General features: G+C 47.7%; 1 protein-coding gene across 2 annotated transcripts in view; it reads left to right on the top strand.

The window, feature by feature from the left end:
• Positions 1 to 12902, top strand: part of MED14 (mediator complex subunit 14) — a 1045467-nt gene that overhangs the window by 146537 nt on the left and 886028 nt on the right. For both annotated transcript variants that reach the window (XM_085622933.1, XM_085622932.1), the window contains exon 8: positions 10396 to 10528. In XM_085622933.1, coding sequence (XP_085479059.1) covers positions 10396 to 10528 — 133 coding nt within the window. The remainder of the gene's footprint in view (positions 1 to 10395; positions 10529 to 12902) is intronic.

Below are 12902 nucleotides of genomic sequence, written 5' to 3'. Positions count from 1 at the left end.
TCATATTTCATGCTGGACTTCACATTTGAAATTAATGAAACTAAAATTTTTGCCATTTCGAAGACAGCACAGGTGAAAGAAGACCTCTAACCTGCAACGTAAACCCGTTGAGAAGTAAAGAGAGGTATTGTAATCCAGATGTTATCCAGACAAAAAACAGACCTAGTCTTTTTCGTAGCATACACCTGGTGGAAATTCACTGCAGTTTTATTGGTGGGGCAGATTTATGATGTTGGCCCATGCTCACTATTCTGTGTGCTTGTTCTGAGAGCAGTTCTGCTCAACAGATCCTCACCATCAGCAATTTATTAATGGTGTATTGATTCTGTGGGCCGCATCGCGGCGGTTTCAGGGGCCTAGGTTAGTGAGTTAATAGCTGAAACTCTCCTTGGCGGTTCTGGTCATAGACCATGCGATTGTTGAACAGTTGGATAGGTACAAACAGTTGAACCTAAAAGCGGAGGATAGATTGAAACAGAATGTTTCATGTGGCCCTTGGGCTGGTAGATATCTGGTATAACCAAGCTATAGTTTTGCGCAAACATTTGAGCAATATGGGCATCAGCAGTAACTAAATTTCCATCATCCTCCGGCACCCTGTGTAACAAACGCAGGCCCTACCTACTAAGCCAGGCAAGTAATTTACCGGTCATGTTATCCACTTCAACAAGATCGTGGTGTTAGGACCAGAAAAATGCACTGGCATCATTTAAAAAAAAAAAGAAAAATGTGCACCAAAACAACGTACACAATGCCATCAATCCCTATGGTGTTCATCTTCCCTTGAAATCACATTCGATGGGGTCCACCCCTATTCTCGCTTACCTTCCCATTTAGTGCCCTTCTCTCCACGTCCATACTACCACGATACCAACAATAAGGAAATTACCCCACTATTCTCAAAGTGATAGAATCAAGTTCTGTGGTGGTATTGTCGTCTCTTGTGGATGTATTCGGTGGTCTGTGGCTATCCAACAGCAGTCCATAGTATTGCCTCCAGCTTCCCCATATTCGATCAGACTTTTGGGTGTAGGCCTTCGCTGTGTAGACCACTCTCTCTGCTTCCATACAGTGGGTCATCCCAGTCTCTCACATCTGTGCATTGGGGACTGATGGATTCCCCCACTGTCTTGTTATGTCTCTTTTAGACAGAGAAGAACCCAAGTGAGCAGAATAGCAGTTGTTTCCTTGTTAGGTCTTTGGCTCCTGGGATACCTAACAAAGCAACCTGCAGGGTTGCCGAGACAGATACTCCTAGGATCTCATAGAGTAGTGCTGTTATCCATTTCCTGTAGTTCCCTATTCGCTGACAGGACCAAACTGTGTGCATGAATGTATCATCTGGGGTCCCACGCTTCAGGCAATTGGGAGAGGGAGCTCTACCCATCCTGTGAAGCCTGTCCCTACTGTAGTACACCCTATGGATGATTTTCAACTGAGTAAGCTTTAGATTTGCCTTAATTGCTATCTCGCTTGGGTGCATCAGCATTTTTGCTGGCTTCCGTGAACCCTGTCAGTCCTGGTTGCCCTTTTGTGTGTTTAGCAGCGCTATATAATTCTTGATTGTTTTTCTGTCATTTCATCCCCCAGTATTCTGTTTTCTGTGGGGCTGCTGTCTTCCATGTCTTTGAAGACTATAGACTCACCTGTAAGGAGTGTTGTAGTTAGTAATATTGGAACTCTTGGGAGGGGTCCAGGTGATATTCATCCCGTAGCCTACTAAAGGGGTATATTCCCTCTGTTCCTGCCACTTCTCTCAATGTAGGGATGCCTTTTGGGTCCCATTTCATGTAGCCCACCAGGCTCTTCACTTCCTTCAAGAGGTCCCCCACCCACAAGGGGTGACCCCTGTTACTTTGCTTTTCCAACCCACATATGCTGTATCACTGTTACTTGCTTTTAAGGCTGTCTGTGTTGGGTGCGAGAGTTGCTGTCTGCACTTGTTCTTGTAAATGTATAGGTAAGTATGGGACACCATCAGGGCTCTATTCTAGCCTTTTCGCCGGACCTTTGCTCTGGGGCGAAGGACCACTTGTGTATAAGCTGTAATTGGGCCTCCGAACAATAGGCTTGAAAGTGTGGGAGTCACACACTCGCCATTATAGACGTTGCATTGTAGGGTACGTAGTGCAATTGATGGGGTGCCTCCTTCCCACAGGAGCGTGCTCAATGAGGCATCAATTCTGTTGAAAAGGGCCTTGTGGATCAACCACAGTGAATTTTGGAGGACATACATGAAGTTTAGGAGGGTGATCATATTAAACAGTGGCACCCTTCTCAATAACGAAAGGGGTAGGTGTCCCCACCTCCCTAGGTCTGCCTGAAACTCCTACAGTGTGTTTCTAGATTTTTCTGTAGGAACAAGGAGTTGTCTGTCACCACCTGTAACCCTAAGTAACGGAAAACTTCTGTCATCCTTCTCACATGTTGCAGGATTGGTTTTGTGTCATTCCATTCACCCATGTAAAATAATGTTGATTTGTCCCAATGTATCTTATATCCCACATATCTCTCACAGTTTGTGAAGATTGCCAGGACTCCTTGGAGAGAAATAACTGGGTCAGACAAATAGAGCAACACCTCATCTGTATATAGTGAGGTCTTCTCCAGTTCATCCACCACCTGTGGGAAAACAAAGTCGCCTCGTATTCTTACTCTGGATGCTAGGACTCCATACAGACAGCATACAGTAAGGGGATGGGGCACACCTGTCTAGCCCTCCTTACCCAGGGACAACACACCATTCACCTTCACCCTCGAGACTGGATTCTGGTAGAGCAGCCGTACCCGCTGGCAGTACTTTGGGTCTACTTAAATCATGTACTCCGGAGGCTGAGCTTTGGCCCAATCAATGGCGTCTAGGGAGAGTAACACTCTGGGATCCCGGCTGTCCTTTGTATAATCTAACCAGTTGGATAGCTGTTCGGAAAGGTCTCACTCTTAAGTAGTCTCATTCAGTTACTGTGAACCGGGGAAGCAGGAGTTCATTTAGGAAAGCTGCTACTTCATTCTCACTGGCTTTGTACCTTGTCTTATACTGTGTTTGATATTATGTTGCAAAGGTGTCAGCTATTCCGCTGTCTATTGTGATCTGAGTCCCGAATCTCACCCACCCATCTCACCACCTCTTCTTGTCTACTGAGCCATGCTAACAGGCGACCTGCCTTGTCCCCCACTTTGTATAATTTCCGCAGTGAGGCAAGGTATTGCCTCTTTGCTTTGTTGTGAGTAGCAGTATGGTATGCTTTTTGCAACAACTCAAGGCGTAGCAGTGTTGTGTGGTTTTCTGCTGTGTTTTACGCTTTTTCTGCATCCTTTATTGCCTCTTCTAGCTGTGTCACCTGGTTCAACCTCTGCTACTGTATTTTGGGCTCCTTCGCACAGGATCGCCTTTACTGGGGAGGGTACCGAGCCCTTGTTTTCATCAATGTATTGCATGGATGCAGATCGCAAGTCTCACAACTCTTCTGCATCTTGGTGGTCCCAACTGCTAATGCGCCACTTCCCCTGCCACAGTCAGTTTGTGTCCAGACTGACATCGTACTTAATCACAGCTGAATCTCCTCTCTTTACTCTCAGATGTCATTTGACTTCCACATGGGGTGCAATATATATTGAAGTATCCATACCAAATCCTTGCTTAAGTACAGGCTGTCCCCTCAACAATGTCTTGAGTGCTTCCTAAAACTCAACTACTAATCCCATCATAGCCAGTGTGCCAACAAAGTAGTGGTTAGTGGAAGTAGATCGGCAGGACATCACCTCCTTGTCCTTGAGTTCCCAGGTATCGGATTTCCACTCAATGTCCGACACTCACTATTTGAACTTGAGGGGAGTGTTCCAATATACACATAGCAACAATTTCTGTGTTCCAAAATGTGAATGCATGAGTCTTGGTAACAAACAAAAATACATGTTCGAGGCATATGAGCTGCAGATTGTACACTTAGCATAGATCGCCATCTGGTGTTGGGCCCGGATGTTTGCAGTTTGTTTTTCTTCTTGGACAGTCTTTGGAAGTCACGAGTTTGGTGACTCCTCCTTCGGTCCGTACTGCGCATGGGCTTCGGCTCCATCCTCAGATTGTTTTTTTCCGCCATCGGGCTCGGATGTGATACTTCGTGCTCCGGCTTCGAACTTCTACGGTTCCAGCCTCGACGGAAAATCCTCGTTTCTTCGAGTTTCTTCATCATCATCTTCATCTCTCGAAGCGGCACTTTTCTCCATCCCGTACATCGGCACCGGCCTTCGGGCCCTCCTCGACTCCGGTCCCGGCCGATGGAAAGGACTCCGTTCAAAAAGTGCCCAAAATGTGGGTCTAAATTTCCCCACACCGACCTCCATCAGGTGTGTAATCTTTGCCTCTCTCCAGAACACGAGGCCAGAGACTGCCCCGCCTGTAAGTCTTTTCGATCGAAGAAAACCATCCGGGATCGGAAAGCTCGACGCACCATGGCGCACTCATCGTCTGCAGCTCCACCGGACATCTTCGGAGACGGCGCCGAAGCTTCGGGGCAAACACACACCGAGCAGGAAGAAGAAGTCGTCGGCGCTTCCGAGGCCGACGACTCCGACGTGGAGGACATCACACCGGCGCAGCGGGCCGTGAGTACTGTGCCACCTCCCACCCCCGCGCCCAAAACCAAAGAGACTCAGGTTACTCCCTCGCCTGCCGGCCTGGGCAAAACCAAGACCAAAGCTCCGATCACCCCACCTTCGGGCTCGGTGTCGAAGCCTCCAAAGTCTCACGGCAGCTCGGGATCGAGCCAGCCGACGCCCGGTGCCGAAAAACAGCATCCGGCACCGAAGAAAGCAATATCCAGCTCGACTCCGAAGCCACCGGTGCCGAAGCCTGGACTCTCGGTGCCGACCAAACACAAACATAAATCTGTCGGCACCGACGCTCCGGCGCCGAAAACTCCTTCGACGCCGAAAAAACAGGAGGCCCCAAAAAAGCATGGCGCACACAAACCATCGAAGTCCTCGGTTCCGAAATCACCGGTGCCGACGGACGATTCGACGCCACTGGCTCTGTTTACACCAGACCCTCTACAAAAGACTCTGTCCAAAGATCCAAAGACTGGACTATTGACTTTAATTATCAAGAAAAGACGCCTTGATACTCCGGCTCCTCCTCCACCACCCAAACGGAAGGACTCTGCTACTTCTCCCCTCAGAGTGCCCTCCCCACTACCACCTCCCCTACCTCCTCCACCTCCTCCACCTCCCAGGTCTCCGCCACCTTTACCTCACTACTCTCCGGCCCCGTCCCCAGATCCGGACGACGGGGACCCGGACAATTATCCGGCGGACGCCCTAATGGATCCCACTCCACCAGGGACCCCAGACCCGTGGGAGGATTACAATAACCCTGATGTACCCGATATTCCTCAGGACGACCTATACCCATCCAGGCCGTCTCCTCCAGAGGACTCCTTAGGGTTCCATCATTTAGTGCAGAGAGCAGCACACTACCATGGGGTGGACATGCACACTGAACCAGTGGAAGACGACTTCTTACTGGATACATTCGACATACAGGACAAATCCACCTCCATCTTACCCATGCTTAAGGGTGTCACCAAGCATGCCGCAGAGGTGTTCAAAGACCCTGTCAGGGCCAGGGTACTAAACCCTAGAATAGAGAAAAAGTATAAGGCGGCACCCACAGACCCTGCATACATTAAGGGCCCTGCTCCCTTAGATTCCCTAGTTGTCTCTACAGCTAGAAAGCGGGCTAACTCCCAGTCCTCAGGAGAAGCCCCACCGCCAGACAAGGAATCCAAACTCCTAGACGCGTCTGGCAAGCGCACCGCCTCTCAAGCTGCAAACATGTGGCGCATTGCAAACACACAAGCGCTACTTGCGCGCTATGACAGAGCACACTACGATGAACTTGAGGCTCTTATGCAGCACCTCCCCGAGAAACACAAGCGTAGGGCTCATGAGCTAATACAGGAGGGTAAACTCATTACAAACACCTCCATTAAGTGTGCCCTCGATGCAGCCGACACTGCTTCTAGAGCCATAAATACCAGTGTCCTGCTTCGTCGCCATGCCTGGCTCAGGATCTCAGGGTTTAAGCCTGAAGTCCAGGCGTCCATACTCAATCACCCCTTTGACCAACAAACTCTCTTTGGGCCCAAGGTAGACGAAGCGTTGGAAAAGATGAAAAAGGACACAGACACAGCAAAGTCTATGGGGGCACTCCAAACACAAGCGTCTAAACGTTCCTTTCAACGCTCCTCCTTTCGTGGCACAGGCAGAGGCTTCTCCACCGATAGCACCTCTACCTCCTACAAATCTCCTCCTCAAAATACCTTTTCAAAGGGCAACCAAAGGGGTGGTTACAGAGGCAACAACAATAAGGGCAGGGGCAAAACTAACAACACCCGTTCTGCCACCCCGCCCACACAATGACTTCCCTCCGCTCCCCCCAGACCATTCCACTCCGGTCGGGGGCAGACTACAAAACTTTATCCACGCATGGGAGTCCATAACATCGGACAAATGGGTGACCCAAATCATTCGGTCAGGGTACTGTCTCGAGCTAACATCTACCCCACCCAATATCCCACCAAGGCACCGCCCAATGTCTCAAGAACATTCCACACTGCTCAAACAGGAGGTACTCTCCCTCCTCCAAAAACACGCTATAGAGCAGGTCCCCATCAATCAGCAAAATCTAGGGGTTTACTCCCTATATTTCCTAATACCAAAGAAAGACGGGACCCTCAGGCCCATTCTGGACCTCCGGCCTCTAAATGCCTACATACATTCAGACCATTTCCATATGGTCACCCTACAACAAGTCCTCCCGCTCCTCTGTCAGGGAGATTTTCTCACAACATTGGATCTGAAAGACGCATACTTTCACATTCCAATACACCCCTCTCACAGGAAATACCTCAGGTTCGTGGTGGACGGGCAACATTACCAATTCACGGTTCTCCCCTTCGGGGTCACCACCGCACCACGGGTGTTTACCAAATGCCTAGCGGTAGTAGCAGCACACCTCAGACGTCAACACATTCACGTCTTCCCTTACTTAGACGACTGGCTGATAAAAGCCGCGTCTTACCACCAATGCGTGCAGCATACAAACAGCACCATCCAACTGCTCCACCAGCTAGGCTTCACGGTGAACTACCAAAAGTCCCACCTCATACCATCTCACACAAAGCAATATCTCGGGGCCACTATAGACACCTCCAAAGGTATTGCCTATCCAAACACAGCCAGAATCACAAGCATTCAAGCCTTACGCAAAACATTCCTTCCCCAACACTCTCTTCCAGCAAGAGTGTTCATGAAGCTCATAGGAATGATGGCGTCTTGCATCTTTATAGTGCCCCATGCAAGACTACACATGCGTCCACTTCAAGAGTGCCTAGCACAACAGTGGAACCAGGCCCAGGGTCAGCTGACGGATCTGGTGTTGGTGGACGGCCGCACACATCACTCTGCAGTGGTGGAACACCACAAACCTTTCCAAAGGGCGGCCGTTCCTGGACCCGGTTCCTCAGGTGATTCTAACAGCGGACGCATCGCTCTCCGGCTGGGGAGCGCACCTCCTACACCTCACAATGCAAGGTCTATGGACGCCACAGCAAAAATTGCTCCACATCAACCATCTGGAGCTCTTAGCGATCTTTCTAGCCCTAAAATCTTTCCAAAAACAGATTTCGGGCAAAGCAGTCCTCATTCGCACAGACAACATGACTGCAATGTATTATATCCAAAAACAGGGGGGGACACACTCCCCAGCTCTCCCGCTTAGCCCAGAGCATATGGAGATGGGCAATTCCCCAAAACATCTTTCTCCTGGCACAACACGTTCCAGGCGTACAAAACACCATGGCAGATCTGCTCAGCAGACAAACGCAACAACTACATGAATGGGAACTGCATCCGCAAGTTCTTCAGCCATTCTTCCAACAGTGGGGGCATCCTCAGATAGACCTCTTCGCCACCCACGAAAACAAAAAATGCCCAAGCTTCGCCGCCAGATACCCACACCCATTGTCCAAGGGCAATGCGATATGGATGAACTGGTCAGGCAGATTTGCATACGCCTTTCCACCTCTCCCACTAATTCCATTAGTGGTCAGGAAGCTACAACAGCACTCCCTCACACTCATTCTGGTAGCTCCGACGTGGGCCAGGCAGCCGTGGTACACCACGCTACTACAACTATCAGTGGTACCACATCAAAAACTGCACCTATCCCCATGCCTCCTAACCCAGAACCATGGAGAAATCAGGCACCCGGACCCAGCTCAGCTCAACCTGGCGATCTGGCTCCTGAAATCCTAGAATTCGGATACCTTAACCTTCCCCCTGATTGCATGAACATCATCATGGAAGCCAGACGTCCTACCACTAGAGCATGTTATGCCGCAAAGTGGAAAAGATTTGTTATTTACTGCCGTAACAATACAATCAACCCTTTAGATGCATCCATACAGCACATCATATGCTATCTGCTCCATCTTCACAGGTGTAACCTGGCATATTCATCCATACGCCTACACCTAGCAGCGATCGCTGCTTATCTACAAAACAGACAGCATTTATCTCTCTTCAGAGTGCCCGCTATTAAAGCCTTCATGGAAGGCCTTAAACGAGTAAATCCTCCCAGGGCACCACCTTCCCCTGTATGGAATCTAAATTTAGTTCTTACACGACTAATGGATCCGCCCTTCGAACCAATGCATAAATGCGAGCTACAGTTTCTCACCTGGAAAACAGCTTTTCTCGTAGCTATCCCTTCCCTTAGAAGGGTTGGTGAAATACAAGCGTTCACTATACAGGAACCCTTCATACAAATACATCACAGCAAGGTCATACTTCGCACAAATCCGAAGTTCCTGCCCAAGGTCATTTCCCCCTTCCATCTCAATCAATCGGTGGAATTACCTGTCTTCTTCTCGCAACCTCAATCTGTTGCAGAAAGAGCCTTACACACACTCGATGTAAAAAGGGCCTTGCTATACTACATACAAAGAACGCAACCCTTCAGGAAGACTAAACAATTGTTCGTCTCCTTCTCTCCACCACATAAAGGCAACCCCATTTCTAAATCAGGGATAGCTAGGTGGATTGTAAAATGCATACAGATTTGCTACCAAAAGGCTAAAAGAACATTATCTGTTCCGCCTAAAGCCCATTCTACAAGAAAGTTAGGGGCTTCTATGGCCTTTCTAGGGAATATACCCTTAGATGACATCTGCAAAGCAGCCACATGGTCTACACCGCACACCTTCACAAAACATTACTGTGTAGATGTGCATTCCAAGCAGCAAGCTAGAGTGGGCCAGGCTGTACTAAAGACACTATTTCAAACCACTGCAACGGATACCGGTGGTCGCCGCTAGGGTTGGGTACTGCTATATAATCTATGCTAAGTGTACAATCTGCAGCTCATATGCCTCGAACGGAATATGCTACTTACCAGTATGCATCTGTTCTTGGCATGTAGAGCTGCAGAGTTGTACACGCCCACCCGCCTCCCCGGCTACCTGTATCCGTTCCAGTACATCTTATTTAGATACTACACACATGGGTTTCTCACTGTGATTACCAAGCTCCATCATTTCCCTGTTGGCGAAAAACAATCTGAGGATGGAGCCGAAGCCCATGCGCAGTACGGACCGAAGGAGGAGTCACCAAACTCGTGACTTCCAAAGACTGTCCAAGAAGAAAAACAAACTGCAAACATCCGGGCCCAAAACCAGATGGCGATCTATGCTAAGTGTACAACTCTGCAGCTCTACATGCCAAGAACAGATGCATACTGGTAAGTAGCATATTCCTTTTAGAAAGTCATGAGCATTATTTTAAAATGAGAAATGCAGCACGCTGACTTGACTGCACATCTAGTGCTTTTATCCTGAACCTGCTGAGTCCAAAAAGGTCAAGGAAGCGGGTAGTAAAGCTGGTATAGCGCATAGGGAAGGCTAAAGGGGAGCACACAAAAACTGGATTTCAAAGTTTGAACGACACTCCCCTTTGCCTCCATTTAAAAATGCATACATATTATCCATTGATAAAATAAATCCAAATTCCGAGTTGCCACTTTTTTGGTGAAAGGAACTTGATTGTTTACACCTATTTGCAACAGGTAAACTTATCTGAAGTTTTTCCACTATAGAGCACTTGATTATTTATCATGGCAAGGTAGTTGCATGTTAGAAAAAGAGGTTCTAAAGTCTTTCATGGTCATACAGAATGTTGTGTAGTCTTAGTGTACATTTACATATACTTCAACTGATGTTGATTATGTACTCGTTAAACTTGTCATGGAAGATGTAGTCTTTTGTTGATGTGTATGGGGTAAATAAAATAATGTTTTTAAAAATGTTCTAATTTGTTCCTTAACATCTTACCCCGAAGACTCCTTCTGCTTATCACTTCAGTTAGAAGTTTTGCATTCACAAACGCTTATGTTAATCCGTGAACGATGGGGTGACCTTGTCCAAGTTGATCGTTACCATGCAGGAAAATGTCTGTCCCTCTGTGTCTGGAAGTGAGTTTTAAAATATTTTTCCATGCACAAAAATGAGAAATACTTTTTATAATTGTGATAGTGATGAGAATCAGTAATTCATGTTTTTTCCCCACAAATCTGTTTATTAAATTTTGCAATAGACCCAGATGTTTTACATGTGGTGTAAGATATGTGAATGGGGATGTGAGACGTCTCGCAGCACTTTTCATATTTAGACAAACCAGCATACCTAGAGCGATGCAGATTATACGTTGCAGCAACTGCATCTAATGCACAATTTCAAATATTTAACTTTCCTTCAAAGGAAAACAGACCAATTAACCTCAATAACAAACCAAGAAAGAGGTAGGACACCCCCCCCCCCCTTTCAATCTATTCCCTCCCATTTAAAAAGAAAAAAGTGATGGTGCCTGGGTATGTTTGGTGGGGGAAGCACACAGCAAGTGGGGTGGGACAGACCATTGCCATATTTTTGCAATGAATCTTGGTCATCAAGGCTCGCGGTGTAGTGCCCTAGCATTAGTCAAAGAGCTGAAGAGCTCGTAGCCAGGTTGGGTAGAATCATAAGAATTCTAGTCTGGACTTGTCTCCGTGAATTTCTTTTCAGTGAGCGTCTGCGAGATTTGTTCCATTGCAAGGGCACGACAGAGTCTGTTGAAGCATAGCGCTAAGGCAGGGGGCTGTTTTTTTCTCCAAAAGAGTAATGATTTTGTTTTGCAGCTCCTTATATAACGAAAGTCCAATAGTAGTGCGTCATACCTTCCAACTGAGTGGGCTGTGGATGTAAAATCAGTACGGCAACGGCAGGGTCTGCAGGAATGGGAATGCCTAGCTTGTGCTTGATGTAACGCAGAATCTCCTTCCAGAATGTTTGGATCACTATGCAGGACCACCAGATGTGCAAGAAGTCTACCTTTGCTTGGTTACAGCGCCAACACAGAGTGAAAGCTTTAGGGAACATTTAATGTGAGCCTGAGTGGTGTCCAGTACTATTGGTACATAATCTTGTATGTGTTTACTCTGTGTGGGATGTTTCTGTGAGTTTTAGTGAGCACTTTCCAAAGTCTGTCCCACTGTTTGGTTGTTATGTTTCTTTTTGGGCAGTTCTCCAAAGTGTTTAGTACTTGTGTGCCGTGGAGGTTTGTAGTCTTGGAGTGCTTGCTATGTATTAGAGATGAGCCTTTTGTGCTATTGTATGAATAGATAATTTTCTCGAATGGTGTAAGCCTCCGAGTGACAGCGAGGCTGTATGGCTCTGGAGGGATGTAGGTTCCAGTGGTGCAGTTGGGGGTACTGGAGGCAGGAGGATTCTGATAGATGGTGAACAACTTTGCACTGCCTAAATGATTTAATAGCGCTCCATAACAAACTCGCTCAACGTCCTGTATTCGTCCCGCTCCCACTCAGGGAACGAATCCGGGGCAAGCTCTGACGTGAAATTGGGGTTTCGACTAGTTGGGGTGTTAGGTAAGTGTGCAGCTCTGTAATAGTCAGCCAAGTTGCGACAGGCCAGTCCGCCCTTATCTCTCGGTAATATAGGAGTTTTGCCAAAATACAGTGCTTCTGGCCTCCTCGTATACAAGAATGTAGTCTGGCTTGAAACAACAGGGTGTAGGAGATGGTATAGGTGTGGGAAGTGATCGGAAACCGTATAAAAGTCTTGGTAAGATGTTCATTTTTATAATGTTAATGTGACCTACTTATGAGATCTGGAGAGGCTCCATCTTTTAACATCTTCAAGGATCTGTTGGTTGTTCACAGGTCAATTAGCTTTAGTCCATCCCTATAGTTTAGAGGAGAATTTGAGACCCAAGTGCTGGAGGGTGTTGGTGGACCAGTAAAACTTGGCTGACGCCTGCATGGGGGAATGTTCTGGTGAGGAATCCTCTGTTTATGTATGTGAGACTTTGTTAGATGAATTTTAAACACTGAGAGGTGTTCAAAGTCCTCCAAGACCGCCAGTAATGCAGGTAACTATTCTGAGGGGGTTGGCCAGAGCGAGGAGAAGTCATGGACAGAGAGGTTGCTCTTAGGGGCCCTACCCCCATGGGTAATACCACTAATCTGTGGGGAGGGGGGTGGTCGGATCTTATTAGCGAGCGACTCCACCACCAGGGCGAATAGCAGAGGTGAGAGGCGACACACCTGTCTGGTGCCCATGGAGATCGCGATAGGCCGTGTGAGTCTTCCACTAACCTTGATAACTGCAGATGGGGTTGAGTATGCCGCCATGATTTTGTCCTTCATATTGAGGCCAAGGCAGAGTTTTTTCAAGACAGCCTTGAGAACGACTATCTCATCTGATCCAATGGCTTCTCGGCATCAAGTAAAAGGATTACAGCTGGTATGTTCTGTTTGTTCACTTTGTCGATCTGGTGGGCCAGTCTTCTCA

Source organism: Triturus cristatus, chromosome 8, assembly GCF_964204655.1.
Source record: "Triturus cristatus chromosome 8, aTriCri1.1, whole genome shotgun sequence".
Classification (NCBI taxonomy): domain Eukaryota; kingdom Metazoa; phylum Chordata; class Amphibia; order Caudata; family Salamandridae; genus Triturus; species Triturus cristatus.
Note: the sequence above shows the minus strand (reverse complement) of the source record. Positions and strands in the feature narration are given on the sequence as shown.